General features: G+C 39.4%; 2 protein-coding genes across 3 annotated transcripts in view; one reads left to right on the forward strand and one right to left on the reverse strand.

Annotated features, from left to right (window-relative positions):
• The window catches only part of DOCK1 (dedicator of cytokinesis 1), a 319,394-nt gene that overhangs the window by 186,389 nt on the left and 112,041 nt on the right, over positions 1-20,964 (reverse strand). The gene's annotated exons all lie outside the window — the stretch shown is intronic.
• INSYN2A (inhibitory synaptic factor 2A) overlaps positions 1-20,964 on the forward strand; it is a 31,375-nt gene that overhangs the window by 5,636 nt on the left and 4,775 nt on the right. Inside the window, 1 exon segment of the mRNA XM_005236079.4 lies at positions 15,301-15,372. Coding sequence (XP_005236136.3) covers positions 15,301-15,372 — 72 coding nt within the window.

Raw genomic sequence — 20,964 nt, forward strand, 5'->3', positions numbered from 1 at the left:
ATTTATATTAATTTATTAGTTGACAGTGGTTCAAGATTTTAAAGAGCTCTCAACAAACATTCTCATGGAACAAGCAGTCCCAGGCACCTTTGAAGAGGCTTTGAAAGAACATGTTCTCATGGACAGAATTTAAATATAATTTCACATTTTCCAATTAATAAGGGATATCTGTGCCTCTTACTATCGTTTCTAAGCAGAACACCCACCCCCCACCCCCGATACTGTGTGTCTGGATGTATGTTTGTACCAAAGAGGAGAGCTTCAGCTGGTGCAGAGGCAGCATCCTCACCCAAGTACTTCTGTCTTAAAAATATTGCAAGCAGCCATCCTCAAGGTCACAAGAACTGAGCATAAACTTATCATCCTGGCTCAAGAATGATGGCAAACGAAAGTCAGATAGCCAAAGCAATTATTTCCCAGATTGTTTGCTTTGCTTCCTTTTAGAAGCTACTTCAAGCCCAGTTCAGCTATTCAGCTCAAATGAAGGAGACAAGAGCAAATAACAACCTCTGCTGTCTAACTCAATCCATCTACACACACGAGCCAAGCCAATATTCTTAAAAAAACCGGGGAGTTCCTTAGTTCACGTAAGAAGAAAGCTTAAAGAGTTTACAAGAATACAGCTTCTGAAAGCACAGCCTTCAGAAGTAATGTGCTAGCTGCAGAAATAATGACATGATTTCATTTGGGATTTCCCCTCCTTTTTGGTTTTGTTTTGTTTTTTTAATTACAGATGTGGCAAAGGAAAAGTTTAAGAAAATAGTTTCTGAGAGAAAACCTAGAAATGGATGGAACCAATAAATAGTAACCTTAACAATAAAAGGCAGCTGCACTACAAATAAATATATGAAAACCAGAAAGAATACAACAAATTCCATCTGTGATGCACAAACTGTATCATATACTGAGTGCCACCAGGTTTTAAGAGACTGTAACAGCAGCTTTTTGGAACAGGACTACAATGAGTACCTTTATTTTCAACTCTGTCATCTTTGCATACATCCATCTTGCCTGGCCTTTGGAATGGTCACGACCTCCTAAATTCTGATCTCTTGACCCTCACTACAGCTGTTGTATTTCAGAGTACACATCAATTACAGATCAGTCCTGAACACAGATGTACCGAACCACCTTGGAGATTGTAACAATTCACCTTTCTAAGGTAAAGACAAGAAATCTCCTTGGATGCATCTTCCTTAGTCAAGGAAAAGAAGTAACTTTTACAGAAATCAGTGCTTTATGGATCTTGCAGTTCTTGGGCCCGTGGATGGTTGTGTGGTTTGTATTTCAAATCATAATCCAGGCATGCCATTTTCTCTGCTGTTTCCACAAAGATCAGTCTTAGGAGTGAAGCATTGGACTACTGTAGTGGCAGGTTTTATTTTCTAGTTCCAACAGCAACAAAACACCCTTCTCTTCCTGCAGCCATTTGTATAATTACTCCCTCTCTGTTTATAAGTACACAGTTAATTCTAATTACTAATAGATAAACTGTCAGGCTTCATCATTGCCCAAAAGATCTGTGTCACACTAAACAAGCATTCCATGATCATTTATGCTTTTCAGTGAAATCACTAAAGCAGTTTTAAGACAAACTCTTTGCACGCAGACCCCTGATAGATCCTATCCTCTCGCCCTCTGCTCATTTCCCAGTTACAGGTCATCCCTCAGCCATCACTCAGATGCTCACTTACCCTTCCCTGAAAGCAGGATAAGTATTAAGGTGCCATAAAAGTCCATTTACCTGCCCTCACAATAAGTAATCTGGGTTTCCAAGCTGTAAAACAGTAGTCCAGCCTTCGCCCTTCTGCATTGCCTCCATGCACAAATCAAGCTGTGGCAGAGCAGCACGCTACACATTGATGCCTCTCACACCTCGACATACCCCGTCCCTGGAACAGTTTCATTTTATGCCAAAATTACGTGTTTCATAATGGAGACACTATTTCAATACCTGCTATCAGTCCACATGACCACACTTGAGCCCTCTTATTTAAAAATCTCAGTAACTCCAAACAAAAGCCGATTATATGAGATTGATCATTCAAGGACCCATTGTCATTCAAGGTAAAAGATGCAGCATCACCCAAGGTTTAACCTCATATTACACTTTTTCTGAATTAGATCACTAAAGAACAATCTGGAGTTAGTTCTTCAAGGGCAGGTAATGTACCTACTACCATGGTATTTTACAGACCTTTGAAAGTTCACGAGATCTATATTTTGGATAGGCTTTTTCATTAGAGTTGGACAAATCTACTCTGTTGCTTATAATCAAAGCTTCAGATCAAATTGTCAGAGTGGATAAAAAAGAAAAACTTTCAGAGTTCACAGACATTCCTGGAATATGTGTAACAGGTGTTCAGAGTACCCAGATACTATAACATTTAAGATAAAGAGCACGGTGCTAAATAACCCTACTGCCATCGATGGCTTACAGCTATTAAATGTTCTCTGTTAGGAATACAGCGATAAGAGGTTTTCAGCAGCAAATGATGATGAATGAAAAGGGAAAGTGAGCTGTTAGCAACAACAAGTATGTGGAATAAACAGAAAACAGAGACACAATCTTTTTAGCAAAATTACTTGATCTTAATGCTTACTCTGTTTTCTCAAAAATAAAAATGACACTACAAACATTCTAAGTCTCAGAAAATTTTGCTAATATGTTATGGCAGTTTATCTGCATATACTATATGGGCACAATTCAAATTAAAAGAATATTTTAAGTACTCAAAAATAATTTGATTTATATCCAGTTGCTATTGAATAGACTTTAAAACCAAGGTGAAATACCATTCACCGCCACACCTCCCCATTTCAGCTGGGTTCAGCAGCACTTCAGGCTTTGAAGTGAAATTAAGGTTCAAGACTTTTCCATCAGACTGGATACAGTGACACAGAGGCCAATAAAAACAAATTTGCACAATTCAAATCTGGAAACACAGGTGAAGTCTCATAACGATCAATTTTTTTACAAAAGAAAGCATAAGGAGACTACATTCTTGATAAATATAGCTGTATGAATTACCGCAGATCATAAGGGAAGCTTTTCCAACTGTCACCAAGCTGTCCAAATTACATACCTGCGAGGAGAGTTTTTCTGCTAAATCAGTCTTTTAAAGGGGATGTTATTTAGGTACTGAATTACCAGTTTTCACTTTACACAATTAGAATAATCCTTTAATAACTGCATTTTGATTGTCGGTAGTATTAGAACCCAAAGAGACAGAGCCAGGTACCTATCCAGTCATGTAAAAATGAGACAGGATGGGCTGTATAGTGCTCTATTGCACACTGCTGTCATCCACCTAGAGATTGATCCCCAGATATCTAATTGACACCCGCTTCTGAGCCCCTGTGCTTACACAAAGATACTGACCTCTTCTCCTGACTAGGGAAAAATTGATTTTGACTGGACAGTTTTAGTCAAAAGACTTGTCTGTAGACAGGCATTTTGGTTTTAAACTGTGGAGCCTCCTAACTACCCCCAGGGTTCCAGAATCAAGACGTAAACATGCAGTTCAGTCTTAAGAAAGCTCCTGTGAAACTCATTCAGGGAACTGAAGGTAAGCAAACGTTGGAGATGATGAGGAATTGAGCTGGATTCAAATATCTGTGGACTGTTTCAGTAACTGGAAGAAAACATCTTTTAAGCAAGGAGCTCCCAGGCACGTGCCTGATCATCCTCCTCTGTATCAGTGCTGGCTGCTTTAATTACAGATCCAGGAACTGTTCTCAGCTCAGACCTTGAAAAAACTAAAGTGGTCCGTATTGTTTCTTAGCTCTCAATGGCTTCCTTTTGAACTTTGCAAATACAGAGGAATTTTGTAGATAGATGAGCAAATAGATAACCCCAAGTTTAGATACGCCCAGCAGTCCAGCACAGGCATGGGCGTGCGTTCACCGTCTGCAGTCAGCGCTAGCTTACTCTTCCCTGTCATGGAACCTTTTTTCACCATGTTATAAACAAACACTTAGAAGAGCAGCAGTTTAATAAAATACTTCAGTGAAACCGGGATAATTCTGAGCTTTTTGCAACAGTTTGTTGTGGTGATTTGTTTTTGCATCTCATGGAGCAGCAGTGTGGGGATCAGCTGTGTTACAGGTCAGCCAAGAAGGAAAAGTGCCATTCAGAGGGAGGCTGGAAATCTCTCCAAACATGCCCAGCTGTGCTTAGCGCTCTTTTACTAATAAGATGATGATGGAGGACATTTTTCACTATGTTAACTTGCTGCATGAGCAAACCATAAGAGGACAGACAGCACTGTATTGGCTCTACTACAGTTTTTTTCTGTTTGTTCCAATATCCTGAGAAGACGTGCTAGAAGCTGAGTGTGGTCTAGTAACTCGTCTGCACGAGCGACTGAATTGTAGAGATGAGCAGAGGTATTTTGACATTAACAAGGCAATTTACACTCTGGAACAGTTCAGCCTGGCGTGACTTAGATAATTTCTTGGGTAAATGCAAGGAAATTTGTCTATTTGTTTGTCATCCGTACAAGCTCAGAAAAAATTCCCAGGGATGGGACCTTTCTGAGCATCTGTGTGCAAAGCTCAAGCCAATGCCGAACTGCTGCTCTACAGAATCTGCTGTACTGCAGTAAGATCCCAAGCTACCATTATTTAAGGAAATGAGAAAATGGAAAGTACCGAGACTTGCAAAGGGTTATTCAAGCTACAACAGAAAAAGAGTTCAGCGCTTCCAGAGTTCCTCCTACTCTTTTTTTTTTTTTTTTTTTTTCCCTCATACGGTTCCCCATCGTTCTTGCAAGTACCACACAATCACAAAATCAGTGACCAGCAATCCATATTATTAATATTATGCTACTGTGTAATATTTGGAATTCTAAATGAGCTCTTTGGTTTGCATATAGTATGGCTGGTCTAGTTATTATTGGAAGCTGATAAGGGCTTCTATATGTAACGCTCACTGAGTATTTGAGCTTGCAGTGAAATCTCAATCACTTTGAAATTAGGAAAAAATACCGCAGACTTCTTTTTTCTCCTATCTTCCCTCCTGTACAGAAACATGGCCTGTGAGCAGCCTTCTTAATTTAAAAGTTCAAGTCCAGCAAAATCCAAGGTGTTGTGTTTTAATACAGGTATTCATCTGTAAACGCACTATTAGTTCAGACCTATGAAATACCCTTTGGTCTGATCTGTTGAGAGTATTTCATTTGCATTAAAATTGTGCAGTTATGAGTCTCTGTGCTGTGGCTGACGAAGGGCTATTAGCCACAGTGCAGGGAGTTGAATGATCACTGTGTAGCTGAGAAACTGTTCAGCTCAGGGAAGGCGCTACAGGGAGGTGTGAGGGCACAAGCTGCAGGCAGGGATTGTTGCCTGATGACTACACCACTGAACACATCGCCCCAGCTAGTCCCAAAAAATATATGCAGAAGAAATTAATTTTAAAATTAGGTGGATTTGGGGGTAGAAGAGCAATGGGAACTCAGAAGGCGAATGTTTAACGTGCTGTGCAGCTGCAGCAAAAGGATGGGTGCAGCCGACCTGATGATGAGCTGCAGATTCAGAAGTCTCAGGGCATCTGAGTAGTGATGCCCTGAGGTCAGGAGCAAATCACAGTTGAGAGATGTAGAATGCAAGGGATAGAGAGACAGACTTCATCTCAGCATAACTATTGGAGTGTGCTCCCCAATAACCCACTGGAAGTGTTTGGCCTAAGAACTATATGCCAGCAATACAGTTGCTTCTGAGCTAGAACAAACAAATTCCATGAATTATTATGAATACGAAGAGTTGACATTTTAATTACCCTCCTGATTTTTCTGATGAGACAACAGAGGCACAAATATTCAAGAGAGATGCTAGACCTTGTACGCACCTAATTCCTATAAGATTTTGTGATTTCACTTGAAATACTTTTAATTCTCTCCATTCTCACTGGTTTTTTTTAAATCACTAGACAACCCTACTGAAATATGGTTTGGGGTTTTTTTCAAACACTTCATTCCCTGACTAACCTGAGTATAATATAAAATGTATTTACGGGGTGAAAGCACTTGAATTGCTGTCTTGGGAGTCATGCCATACGCCCACAGTGCAAATACCTCAAAAAGAAAATTAGTCATCTGCTTCCAACTGTCAGGATTCAGTTAAAGACAACAAACTACTGTCTTGGAAACAGTCTGAAAAATCTCACCATTGAGCTGTACATTTCAAAGTATTTCAGAAACCAAATGAATATCATCAGCCCTGTAATAATAGGACAGGGGGAAAAAAGTGGAAGTAAGATTGTGGTATTATTTTAGAGCATCAGAGGATTTCTACTTTTGTCCTTTGCCGTCAGTTAAAAAAAAAAATCAAAAATAAGTTTGTGCATTTCTGCAGTGTTTCTTTTGGGTTTTTTTGTGTGTGTTTTTTTGGTTTTGTTTTCATCCCCACACACACGTGTTAAAACATACTTGCACCCAACATGACAACTAGGGTCCTTCCCACTATTTTGATGGCCATAATGACTGATCAGTACTGAGTGACCTGTGGTCTTTCTGACCGTGCCACTGCGCATCTCCCCAGGCTGCGGGCTGCCTCGCGTGCTCCCTGCCACTCACGGGCTGTTGTTTTCCTCAGAGAGAGGAAAACTGTAGTCATTAAGGTTTAGTTAATCCTCACGTTGTAACTACTTAAAAGCACCCCACTGATGCTGACTGTCGGGGATCTATGCTAAGAAAGAAAGGGTAACATTGCCTCCAGGTAACCAGGTACCTCTGGCATTGTGACATTCAGATCAGGGGCACACAGCTGGTATCGCTCAGACCTGTGTGGCTCTCAGTAAGTCCTCCCCAGCTCCCAACACACTCCAGAAGCAAACTGGCTTGTGCTTGAGCTCTGTACCGTAGGATTTCTGCAGGCACGCTCTGGTGCACAGGCACTGAGCTTTGCTGCAGCTGCTGAATATGTTAATGGTTCCCAAAAAAACTGGCTGATAAATTCAGACCAGCATGGGAAAGAACCACTATGATGGCAGATCCTGGCTACAAGTCCATGTGACTTCGCTGAGAAAGTCAGACAACAGCTTCCAGCCAGGTGGAGGTGTCAGTGCTGGAGGTACGAGACAGCATGACAGCTCTGCAGCCCTTCTTGGGTCTCTCTAAAGAGCTACAGAGCAGTAACAAAGAGCCGGCTTGTACTTGTAACTGTAGCAGAACCCATCTAATATAATCTAAATATAATTAAGCTTAACACAAGACAACCTAATCTGATGCAGGTCACGCTGAAGCACCTCTTTCTGTAGCTGCTCTGAGTAGTCTGAGGAGATCCGTGCTGGTGGAGCTAGCCCCTACTTCTGGCACGTAGAAGGGAACAGATCCTCTCAAACACAACTAAGGCCCCATGTTTACTGACAGCAAGGATGCTCCCAGGTTTTGTACTGGGGGAACCAAATAAGCAATGCCAACAAACAGTGGGGAAAAAAAGAAAAATCTTTAAATGAAAGCCAAAGAGAAGAAAAAAAAAAAAACAAACCCAAAACCATCAAAATCCCAACGTACCTCTGAAAAGCATCAAACAATTCAATGTTTGCATTCAGCTGTCGACATCAAATAAAGAAGCCTGAAGATAACTGCTCAAAGCACAACACTATTCTTGATTTTTATCAGGCTATACCACTATCATCTATAAATGAAAATGCTAATTGGTAATTATGAATGTAATGAAAACACAGCAGCGGTAAGGCTAAAACAATTTTTCTACTGCTCTACTGGGCAAGTGATTTTTCAGAACACCTGTATGTGAACCAAAGGCTGACCTGAGACGTTTTATACCTGTACAAACCTGCTGGTTTGATGGCAGAATATTCTTAGTTCTTAAAGGAACTAGAGGCAGATATTCATCCAACAGAAGCATGATTTTGCTGATACAGATAGGTTTATACAAGGCTTTCCATGGGCTAGAATGGCAATCCTTCCTAGGTTAGACTAAGCCTATATGGCTAAGCAGGACTCATCGTAACCTGCAAAACATATATGAGTGATTTTCCTGCAGTTTACGTAGCTAAAACATGACTTATTCATGTCATAAGGACAACTAAAACATGTGACAATGAAGTCATATTATTCTGCCAAAACGCAAATTACATTAATAGTAAGTATGGGTAGCTATGCTATAAATAGTCCCAGCAGGACTAGACCAGGCATGGAAATATAATACCCATTATACAAAGACTTGAGAACCATGGTCTACACTTCCTCAGCTATTCAGCACAGCCAGAACTGCCACTTCAAAACTGTTTCAAAGGCCTGCTGCCACCTTAAAAGTGGCAAATTTGTTTCACTATATTTTTAATAAAAACATCAACAGAAAAAAAAAAAATTCTTAGTCTGTTTATCTTCCTTGTTGGTGGCAATACATCAAAAGTGTGACGAACATCAATATCATCTAAAGAACATAACCATCAGAGCATAAACACATTCCGAAGCACAGCCACTCCTGTAAAATCATGCCATTAAGTAACTCACTTAATATGAAGTCTTCCCTACATCCCAGCAGGTAAGGGAAGACATCCAGGTGTAACAGATCTATCCTTCCAAATGGCTTTGTAAGATTTTTTTGCTTAGTTTGTTTTTAATAGATGTCCAAGATCCTTGAATTAGTGCCTCTTCATTACCTACCTACTGAACAATAGAAAAATAAGGTAATCTAAGCTTCCCTCCCTCAGCTCAATGGGGTCTCTAATTTATACAAGCAAAAAACTACTCAAATGCAAAGATTTTGATGTTACAGTTGGTATTTTCAAAATAAGCCTCAAGCAGGTGCACAAATTCTGCATTTCACAGGGATTTAGAGGGTGTAATTCCCTTAGGCTGCTCTGAAAATTGCAGCCTATTATTAGTTACTGCCAGTCCATGTCAGCAAAATGGTTCCTCTTCATTATAATATTTTAATACTTGGAAGTGTTAATTGAGGTTAAGCTCAGGTTGTGCCAAGAACGCCTACAGAAATGCAATAAAATTAAAGCCTCCTGAAAATAATATGCAATGTAGATAGCAAGCATACGTGAAAAACTGAGTATGGAGATAAGATATCCTGCCCAACGTGACACCGGCAATTAGATGCAGATACAGCAACACAACTAACCTAGATCCATCCTCTCCCCAGAACCTGACCATGCAGCAGCCCCACATAATACACACAACTAACCTAGATCCATCCTCTCCCCAGAACCTGACCATGCAGCAGCCCCACATAATACACACAACTAACCTAGATCCATCCTCTCCCCAGAACCTGACCATGCAGCAGCCCCACATAATACACGAGACTAACCATGCCCATCTGTGTACGTCCAGACAGAAACAGAACGTGCAAGATGTAAGGTACCAAAGAATGAAGCTATTGGAGAAATGACTTCTTGTTAGTCTGTATCAAAACACATTCGATGCTAAAAGGGTATGAAGCATAGTAATAATATATGTAAAATAATAATAATAAAGAATTTAATACCAAGGGAGCTAATTAAACATTCCAGTACATGCATGCAGTTCTCTTCTTGCATATCAGCATGGCAACCAGGAGCGAACAGTACCACGTTTACTTTCCTACGTTAATAGGACTTTTAAAATAAACAAATAATAATAATACTACTACTTTAAAAATCATACTTAAGTTTGTTTTTGGGGGAAAAAAATCGTAACATAGTGCAGGTTCTAGCCAATCCTCCAGAAACCAACGTAATAAACCAAATGATTTCCTTCAGCATCCACATGATAAATATTTTTCCAACTCTAAACTAGAATATTTTTCTTACTATGGTCACTGAGGTAAAAATGGGGAGTTGCTGATTGCCCCCGGGGAAGGGGCTAGATTTGGTGGGGTCTTGTTCATGGAAGTCAGAAGTTGATGTCAAGAACGATCTTGTTGAAGGCAGCAATGCTAGGTGCAGTCCTCCAGCTGCATCTCACCCAGCTGGATGCCAGCAGATCTGTCCTGGAAGATACAGGCAGTTACTCTCCCCTTTCACAATCCATACACCTTTCCTGGCCATGGTGCACAACTGCTTGCCTGCCATTTCCACAGACAGAACGGCAAAAGAGACTTTTTTGCAAATTTTCTAAGTTTCAGGAGACCTGAAGCCAGAACACTGCGCACTGCAGCACGGACATGCCAAACTGCGTCCAGAAGCCCACGGGCACACCCAAGGGACCACATCGCGCAAGGAGAACAGGGCCAGAAGACAGAGACAGCGACCAGGAGGGCAGCATCAACCCCCTCTTGTTCAACAACCACAGCTGTTGGTCACACCTCGGTACCAAACAGGACAAGGTCTCCATTGCACTTTAAGGCTGATGGATTTTCTTCTTCCCAAGAGCGATGAGGGATGATGGGCACATCCCCACGAGCAGAGGTGCCCCAGCATACACACAGACGGGCCAGCACAACCGTGCCGTGACACAGCCTGGCCTTCTGAGGAATGGGTGAAAAAAGGGAAACAGAAGCAAGTTATATAAATGTAACACTTCTTACACTTCAACTGAGGAGGCATTACCAAAATCAAGATGTTAGGATTGGTAAAATGAGCGACGAGGCTTAATGCTGAGATTATTTTTGTGAGGTATGTTGCCCGCGGGAGCTGCAGCTTGTGGGGAGCTGCTGGCTCCCAGGCATCTCACTCAGTACAAAGCGTAACACTCCACTTCGGATCTAAAACAGAGCAAAGCCAACTTTCATTTCTTTAAAAATAAAATAAAATCTCTGTAGCAATATTTGTTTTGTGAAAAACTTTGTATTTTACAGGTTTTATTCTTATCAAAAATATTAACTGGTTTACCAATGAAGGAAAACATTAGTGGTCTCTAGCCTGACCTCTTCTACACTGCAACACCCTTACATTTATTTATTTTTTTTTAAGGGGAAGGGAAAAAATAGCTTATTCAAAATACTCCATCTCACCCAGAACTCTGTTCTCCTGAGCCTGGTATCCAGACTGAGCTCACAAGCTGTTTCTAGCAGTTGACACTGAGAGGAAACTATTTTTCTGGAAGTCTGCATTGCAAATCAACCTCGTTGCCTAAGATTTACACGGAAATGCTACGCCAAGAGTCAAATCTTTGCTGGAATGAAGTAAAGGAATTCCATACAAGTGTTTCTGCAGATAATTATGTGAAAACCAGAAAGTGAAAGTCCAAAGCCCTGGGGTATCAACAACAGAATCCTTTCATGAAGAGTTTAATTTATGTAGAAGTAATGGAATTTATACTGTACTAACACTCATATAACACAGTCCTGGCTAAAGAGCTATCGAACTGCCTTATGGAAACCAAATGCTGTGATACCACGTGGTGTTCTTGGGGCTTCCAAAGAAGCCCGATAGAGTGGTTCTGAGAAGACAACATTACTAAATCTGTGGTTTTAAAAGAAAATAGCCTCTGAAAAGCTAAAAACATTCAAAAAGGAAAACGATGCTTTAAGAGAAGTTCATCAAAAATTATGTCTGACTGGGGGGGGAGGGAAATCTATTGCTGTAAACAGTAGAGCTTGTGAATGACAATGAAGCTAAAACCAAGCAGTGCTGAATGTGTCAGCTGACGAATCAGGATTTCAAACTGATCATCCAAAAATCATGTAATTTTTAAATACTTACATCAAAGGCCCATTTTCATCAGCTTAATGAGTCTGCCTTACACCATCAACAAGGAAATACTTGGTTTTATGTTTGAAAGTCTGGAATTATTGTGCCTTTAAACATCATCATATGTTTTGGAAACAGATTTAAATAAAATACTGAAAACTCAATTTTTAGGAAGACAGTTTATTAATCTAAATTTATTTGATACCTTATTTTTAATGTGCTGTCAAAAACATAGCAAATTATGGAAGCAGGACTACAGCTCATGACCAAACTGGTACACATCCACATTAAGACCAAACAGAGTATGGCTTTTGCTAATTCACCAACCAGGTGACCAGCATTCGGTGAGTTTATCACAACTAAAATATTATTTTGTTAAGATGTGAACGGTGCTGGTGGAAACTGGTTGGTAACCCATCATAGTAACTAAAATAGCGACCATATACATGCTTGCCTTTTACGGGTGTGAGCATACAGGCATACAGGGAAGGTAAGGCTTCAGAGGCATACCTGTATGTTTTTTTTTAATACGGCAGTGTATTTATTGGAGCGTTTAATCCCCTATGAGTTCTTGCTGCAGTGCTTCTAAGTTCTGTGCCAGATTGAGTGGGCTCTGACTGGGGTACACCACCACTGCAGATTTGTCTGGGGGGCTCTGATTTATCCCTCCTCTCCCCCACTCCGTTTTCAGCACACACAGGAATACACCTCATCTTCCCTTTTTCTTTCAAACAAAAAAATTCTCACCTCTTCCCAGTCCCACAGTGAAAACCATGGTTGGTTCTCAAACACCCTGACTGGGGGGCGCGGGGAATAAGGATTTGTCAAGATTCACTGTGAATAGATGACCTGGCCACCTTGCTCTTACAACCAGCACCAGAAGCCTCTCTCGTTTACAGCAAATCCTTCAGAGCACGAGGCACGTCCCTAAAATACAACCAAGTGTTTTTCTAAGGAACTCTACAAAGAAGACGTCACTGTCACTCTTCATCACAGAGCTCATCTTACAAGAATCCAGGATAAGAGGGGACAGGTATTAGCAGGATGAGTTACCTGTATGCTACGATACACTTTTTGTAAACACTGGACTTTGAAAAACTTATTAAAAAAAACTTATATTATTTATTAAACAGCAGAGCAGAGAGGCAGGCCAAACGTGAACAGCATAAACCCTGCAGCACTGTGCAGAAACAGGAGGGACTGGCAGAGAGGAGGAGGTTGTTAATCTATGAGCCAGATAATTAACTAATTTGAATGGTAATTTGCAGGCATACAAAGATGAATGAAAATGTCCCAACTGGAAAATAATAATAATTAAAAAAAACAAACAAAACAAAACAAACAAACAGCAACTTGGCACCCAACACAGTGTTTCTACCTTTACCTGTACAGGGGCGCCCAGACAATTGTGCTGTGCTCCAAAGGCCATCATTAACTAGCTTTTATGTCCTCGGTAAATAAAGGCCTTCAGCAAGCGATGTGTAAACTTTAAATGTTGCGTCTTCAGAAAGAGTTTTTTAGTATTTGATCAATAGCTTGGAAAAAAACACTTTACAAGACCAGGTTTAATAGTGTGTTGACAATTTGAATGTCAACTTCTGGAAGATTTTAAAAGGCAAAATGAAAACCAGGTACTACTTCATCCTTCTTAGAGCACATAAGCAAGTGTAATCAAATATAAGCCAGTACTGGTTTCCCGCCCCCCCCCCCCCCCCCCACATAATATAGAAGCTTTGCTTTGTAGAAGTTTTTGCACATCTGGCTTTGTCACTTTGTTAACATTTCACAATCTGGGTAATTTGAGTGTCTTCCTCTGAATAAAAGGTATTTTTGAGGCCACTGACTTACTATTTGATACCACGTTGCAGATCCATAGTGTCTCAAGCTCTGTTCAAATAACAAACACTTGGAACAGCAGGAACTCTACCTTGCATTTTGCTTTCAGAAGGGAAAAAAGTCTTTTTATTATAAAGAAGTAGATTCCCCCTATTCTGAACTCCTGTCTGAGCTACTGCTGTGCCAAGGAGCTGTATTCACAGGCCTGGAGCACTCTGCCATCACACTGCCCTGAACGATTGATAATCAAAGTAATCAGAGTGGAAGCAGAAATGTCACCTGTGAAGACAAGCTTGGTCTGACAGACTTCAGATTCACTCTCTGCCTTCAAGTTCGCACCAGTAAATTTCTTTCTCAAAGCTATAAGTTTACGTAAAATAGGTATTTTTAAGTGTTGTAACAAACTTCTAAGCCAGTATTCAAACCTTTAAAATAGTAAAGTGACACAGGACCAGATGATCCTTCTCTTTATTTATCTTATAAATAGCCTGCAGCATTGAAGAAATGCCGATATTCCACCTTAGGGACAGCCATATTAAATGTTGTGTATAATTTCCCAGTAATACTTCATGTTACGTAGGTTTGATATTTTGTCACATAAAAATTAAGTCAACTTCCTTGAAATTTTGGATTTTTCATTTTTGTTACGTTGTCAGGGAAGCAGAGAAGATGCTCTGTCCCTGCAGCGAGGGCAGGGAAGGTACGGAGGTGCCCTTGTTAAGCAGAGCCAACACAATTATTTGAGGTCAGTTGGTTGATCTGTTTGGGTAAGGAAGGTCCCAGGCTGCGGGGATCTGACTGAAGAAGATCCCCCAAAGTAATCCTGGCCCCATCTGTTTGCTGCATCTTCCAAGTCCCACAGATGAGGTATTTCCCCATTTCTTTTAAAAACAGGTAAGGAGAAACTTTGCAGATACTAGCCTGTGTTTAGCACAAACTGAAAATGGCTTTACAAGATTCTAAGTTTGTGATTTTACAAAGAAAAGTAACTACTAATTTATAAATACTGACCTAGGAATTTTCATTTTAAACTCATTTGCATGCAAAAACATCCATATTGATAGGTAGGCAATTGTGTCCTTTAATTTAATGTATGCATGTTAATGAAATTTCTATGTACAAAAAAGTACTAGCATACCTGAAAAAAAAAACAACTTTTTAATTCAAATTGACCGGAGACAATTGTCAAATTGTCAGATACAATATATAAGTATATTAAGAGACACTGGTGTTACAGACTTCAAACAAAAATGTGATGAAGAATAGCTGTAGGCTAGGTGAGTACAGGCAATGTTATTTAAATGGCATTTTCTTCCTTTTAAGACATAAATATCCCTACAACAGGTCCTCATCCCTCATCACCGAGGCACAAGCTTTCTAAATAGATGCTGCTTTTCAGTATTATGTTCTATACGTCTACTGAAAACTAGGAAAAGCCTCACGTATTTGAGAAAGCATGAAAAAAAACCAAAAAGCACACCAGCACTGTCACCTCCGCGGAAGCTGTAAACGTGTCTGTTCAGTGACGGTTCACCACTTCGGTACACAGCAGCTTTATGCAAAAAGAGGTTCACATAACTTGGTTTCCTTGTTGTTTTCCCTTTCAATTTACAAAAGTATAATGGAAATAATGTTTTGTTTTCTCCTTGAAGTCATTAAAGACTCATTTGCTAAAAGAACTTCATCTTCCCATTGTTCAGTGAAGCTGAATGTGCTATTTTTGATCCTGTTTTCCTAGTGGCTAGATTTTTGTATTCAATATGAAAGTTAAAAAAAAAATCCTTACATTCCAATTTCTATGAAAAGACTCGTAGAAGGCAAAAACATGTTAAAACAAATTGCTTTTTAATGACCTTGTGTTCTTGTCTTTGTAGGCTTTCATATCGGACTGGTCAAGACACGGCTAATTGCGACACATGCAGGAACAGTGCATGTATTATCTATAGGTAGGTTAAAAATACTAATATTGCCACTTTTTCTGGAGTGAAAGTAATGATTTATTCGTTAATGCAGGATCAACTGTTAGCCTTGATTTTCAGTTTAAAAAACAGAACATAAATTTAACTTCACTGAATTAATAAAATTCAACAGGCACCTGTTTGAGACAAGGAAATGATAGTGGTCAACGCTACTGCTGTAGCTCTGGCATGTGAAGTGTTACAAGGCTTGAGCCTCGTTGTCACACTGCTAGAGATATATATGTAGCATTTTCTGTCCAACAAGTCAACATACTTCAAATTTACTTTCATAGAAGTAACAAATGGACTTGGGAAGTAATTCTGAGAGAGACTGTATAGCAAAGAGAACCAGATACAGATTTGATCTAGGCAGTTTTATCAGTAAAACGACATTGCCACCCAGGGTTTTATGTAGTTTTTTTTTACATTAGTGAAGAAGTTTTAAGACATGCATGGCAAATCTGTCCTGCCCCACATGAACAGCACCACTGACTTCTTTAAATCAGACATTTGCAGTCTTCATGCGACACACAAGTGAAGACTTGCCGCGCATGCAGAGGTCCATTAGCAGATGTGCTGTGGTGTACAGTTCTGTAAGGTGAATACAGGTTTGCTCACTACTGTCAAACAGATTACAAAAATAATCACAAACAGCTTAAAGGTTCTGTTAAAGATTGTACTGGCTATAATCTCTTCTCCAGAAGGAAGTACCTGCAGTTTTCTCTCTAGAAACAGATCAGGTGCAAAAGGTGAAGGAATGCTGCTGCTTTTTCCTATGAAGCAGAGTTTCCCCTTCCTCTATTTTTTTTTAATTAGAAATATTTATTATATATATATTATATATAAAAATAATACAGAGAAAAAATTCCTCTAAAATTTTATCAGCCAAGAGACCCATTTTGGCATGTACAATATTACAGTGAAGGAATAACAGATAGGCAGTGGGCATGACACAAAGCCGTCATGAATCTGATGATGTGTTTCTTACTGACAAGTTAATTGTCCTCCTCCATTAGAGTCTTAAACAAACAACTGAGTATTTTCATGCGTTGTAGGTAAAGATGAAAACAAATGCATCTCAGTATAAAGGATTTCAGAAAACCAGGCAGATATAGTACAGACGAATATGTATAAAGTTGGCTATTAATCACAGAGAGGTACAAAGTAAAATGAAGGTACAAATGTTGGCTAGGGCTGAAAAGCATAGGATTTCCCCCTTCACCCCTTAATTCTCTACTCAGGCTCTGATTCAGGCAGAAGTCCTGGAGCTATTTATACACTGTCTCCTAGCTGCCTAGAAGCAAAGGAAAAAAGGATGGAAAACTTCAACTCCCATCTTTTCTGTTTTCCAGCTAACTAGAAGAGGGAACGATGCTGTTCTGTGCAGGGGAAGGAACCAATTAATTTATTCATTCGTCCAATATTTAGAAGCCTATAAATAACTAATGCTTACCGGGTCTCCCTTTTTCTGAGCTCACCCCCGTGCAACTGCTTGCTCAGGGCAGCCTGGGAAGGTACAACAGAGCTCATTTCTATCAGAGAAACTGGGTTTGTTTCATTAGCTCAAAAAATCCATTTGGAAATTTCGAAGATCTTGATTTCTAGTCAACAGATTTAAAATTCAGGAACTTTCCAATTTTTACCTCTTACACTCACTGCAAATGGAATGACTCCAGAAACACATATTTCAAGCGTTTGTCCCCCGACAGCAGAGCAGGCAGGTCCCCCCAGAACAGATGGCTGTTCGGACAGAAGCTGTCGATGCCGGGCATTCGCCTCAAGCAATGTTTCCAGGGGAAGTTTCAGCAAAACTCAGCTCAACATTTTGACAGATTAGGAGAATATATGCTGCAGGCAAGAAGTCTAAAACCAGAAGATGGTGCAAAACAGCAGAACTATGAGAAGACTGAATTCCTAAGACGAGATAAGTAGCCAGAAGGGATAAAAGAGGAATTCACTGATAAAACTACCACTGAGACAGACTGCCTTGTAGGAGCTTCTGCTCCTCCACAAGCCAAACACTATGGTATTGAAGCCTCTGAAAGAAGTGCAGCATTTCATTAGCAAGGATGCTAAAACTAGTGTTAAATCAACATGCAATGATACACACCGCATTCTTGCAAAGGGTTTGCATGGCAATGCCACATAGGGTTACATGATTTTTCTTGAGGATATAACACTTTTAAGGAATGGAAATTGACACTCAGGTTAAACCATCCAGGATGCTCTGAACACTCAACCTTGCAAGCTGTCGTTAAATGTCAGTGTCAGACCAGGAATCATCCTCTCTGACCTACTACAATGTTCCACTGGCTGCTGTTTTGGAACCTCCTCAGTCTTGAGCTCTTTCACCCAAGTAGTAAATAGGGGAGATTCAAGAAAAATAATAAGCAATGCACTTACAGGACAGATCAATAATTGAAAGAGAAAACCTTAAATTTTCCATATTTTTTAAAAAATACAATTCAATCTTGAACACAGTAACAATATACAGAGTTGTTTCAAACCTTTAAACTGCAGTAAAGCAGCATCTTAGAGGAATGATGAAGTTGCCCTGTTGACTACCCAACTGCATCCTGTAATGTCAAGTATAGCACAGATGAGAAGCCAGAATGCAGAAACAATGTAATTAAATTCTTCCCCCTCAAGATAACTTTTTAGAGTGTTAATACACTGTAGCACAACAGCTACCCTGTACAAGGTGACAAAAACAAACCCCAAAGAATACTGTTGTACTTTGAAGGGGTTTAGCTGCCATTTAGTATCAAAAATGTGGATGCTGTCAGTAAAGATTCTAGGAATAGGTTTTGAGAATAATTATTTTGCATATGAAATCTACATTTTTGCTAAGATTCCAAGTATACTTTTATATTATTTTGGCTTTATATTGAAAATACTACATACTACTTAGTATTAAAAGAAAAAGGAAAACTAGGTTACTTTTTTTTAATATCTAGAAAACTGAACGAACATTAAACACTATTATAAAGATAAGGTACCAAAAACTTACACTGCTTTAGAAATCAATAGGAAAAACATACCAAAATTTGATTCCTCATTTCCCTCAAAATTCTAATTATTTCTGTGATGAGAAATATGTTCAAGAATTTGTCACAAACTCCAGACACAGGAGTCACTGACTCCTCCTTCCACTGCAGGAGAGGAACCGCGTTAGTGGCATCTCACATCGATTCACTGCTTCCACTCCAAAGTAAATTCCCATTTAGCCACCACCTTTAGAGGGGGAAAGTCTTGAGTCATTCCCCTGAAGGCTTCCCCAGCCTGCGGTCACTAGGATCCCAATAAGGCCAGGATCGGTGGTGCTGCGTCTGACGGAGCTCTAGGCTCAAACACAGCAGAAAAAAATATTGGGCAGCACTTCACTGTAGGTTTTAAAGCCCAAGTAGAAAGTCCCAACTACATAGCAACAGCAAAAACAGTCAGGAAGCATTCAGCATTGTGTCTTTGTAGTAATTTCTAGACAGTATTTAAAATAGTAGTCAAAAAACATGAAGTAGTAGTAAACAACAATTTTATGAAATGTTAATCTGTGTCAAATGTTCATCTGTTCCACTGAACATCCAAGGTCACAAAACAGTTTCAAAATAGTCTTCTACAAACTGAAAGACCAATTTGCAAAGAAAAGACAAGCAAACAAACATTTACATCCATCTTTTGCAGCCTAACATAGATGCACCATTGAAGTCTTTCAAAGTAGAAAGTAAGTTTTATTAGGGTATATTGTCAGGACATAGTCAACTTAAATACTGAGGTCTAGCAAAGTCTTGCTATTAAGAAGAAATTGCATTGATATGCAGAAACTGTACCAATTCTAAAACACCCCAAACCCACGTGGACTAAAATCTTCACAGCCTGTTTTATTCTGTAATTATCTTTTAGTGGCACTGCCCTTTCCGCTCCTGTTTAAATTACCATCCCATGTGACTTTTAATCCTTGAACAGGAATCTATATGAGAAGATGAGTCTTCTGTTTAGTATTTTGTGCATTGTTCTTAGGCCTTTATCGTGAATTATTTCTGTGAAGGAGCATCTTGAAGAATTCATGCTAGACCTACCTTTAGTCAAAAAGGTCAGAAATATTCAATAGCTTTCTATAAGCCTACTTTAGCTTCTGGAAATAGTTTTTTTACTAGATCAAATCAGTAGCCAATTTCTGCACAGGGAGAACAAACAAATCGACACTACGCTACTGTAATTCTTTGGAGGGGGAAATTACTGAAAGCTGTATCAACCGTTAATTTGGCTACTTTTTACTCCTTTGAAATTTTGAATTATGCTGGCTTCCAGTATTCAATTTCATCTTTGATATTCAAGTTATTCTACAGTGTACTCCAGCGATTCAACAGAAAATATATTATTAGAATCTGCAATGTAACTCTCAATACAACAGTGGCAAAACAAACAGGTTTAAATCACGGTGGCACAAGCTAACCAGGTAGAACAGAGTCCACATGGAAGTAGTTCACTTGTAGAGGTCAGATATGGTGATAATTATTAAAATTAATAAGTACAGCAATACAAAGTGAAAATAAGACAAGTAGACATCAATCCCTACGATAGCATCAGTATATCAGGTAACAAAATGATGAGGACAATAATTTTCATGTTTTGAATTGCTACCCACATTAATTAATTTACATTCTTTCTCATGTTGTCTCTAGACTGTAAGATGCTTAGTAGTAAAAATGGATCTTTATGCCTTGCTAACACTGACAATGCTTTGGATTCTAGGCATTTGTGATTTTCAGGTTGAAATAGGAATTTTAACAGATTGCTTAAAAGTGTATTAAACTAATTTTCAAGTCATTAGTGCTTATCTGGATCCTGTTCTTCCATGACATGACATGCACTAATGCCATGTCATCCAATTAACATGACCCAGAAGGAGACGCTATGATATCCTGTAATTCCTGCTTCACTTAGCCTACTTAAATGCAAAAAGTTAAGCTACTCTACAGCTGCTTGCAGGATTTGGGCCTTAACATTACAAACTAGGTAATAAAAAGGTAAACAGAAGGGGTGTTGACTGAAATGAGAAAGACTCAGGTTTAGTAGAAGGAGGAAGGCTTTCCTTGAGGCAGAGAGCAGAGGGACGGGCTCCGCAGAGCCTGTGCAGGCTCCATCCTTGGAGGTTTCAAGAGACAACTAGATAAAGCCCTCAGCAACGTGGTCCTGAACCTGAATTATTCTGATTCAGCGATCTTACAAGTAACCAACATATCCAGTCATTAGCATCTAACATTCTTAAAATTATTCATGTTAATAACATGTGACTGTGTTAGAAAAGAAGAAAACCCATCCATATTTCTAAGCTTGCTGCTAGATACCCTCCCACAGTACATATGCTTAAAACCAAATGGTTATGACTCCTCAAACTGTTTTCAATTCCTTATACAGCAACAAAATTAGAAAAAGTTCACTCTACTGCCAGCATGCAAAAAATAAACTCATTAACATGTATTCTGAAAATCATTAAAAAAACCCATGAAGCCCAAACCAGAAGATCTACCACGCCAATCCCTAATCCACAGCACCAGGATTTAAGAAGACGGGATTAGC

This window comes from Falco peregrinus, chromosome 1 (genome assembly GCF_023634155.1).
Source record: "Falco peregrinus isolate bFalPer1 chromosome 1, bFalPer1.pri, whole genome shotgun sequence".
In the NCBI taxonomy this organism is placed as follows: domain Eukaryota; kingdom Metazoa; phylum Chordata; class Aves; order Falconiformes; family Falconidae; genus Falco; species Falco peregrinus.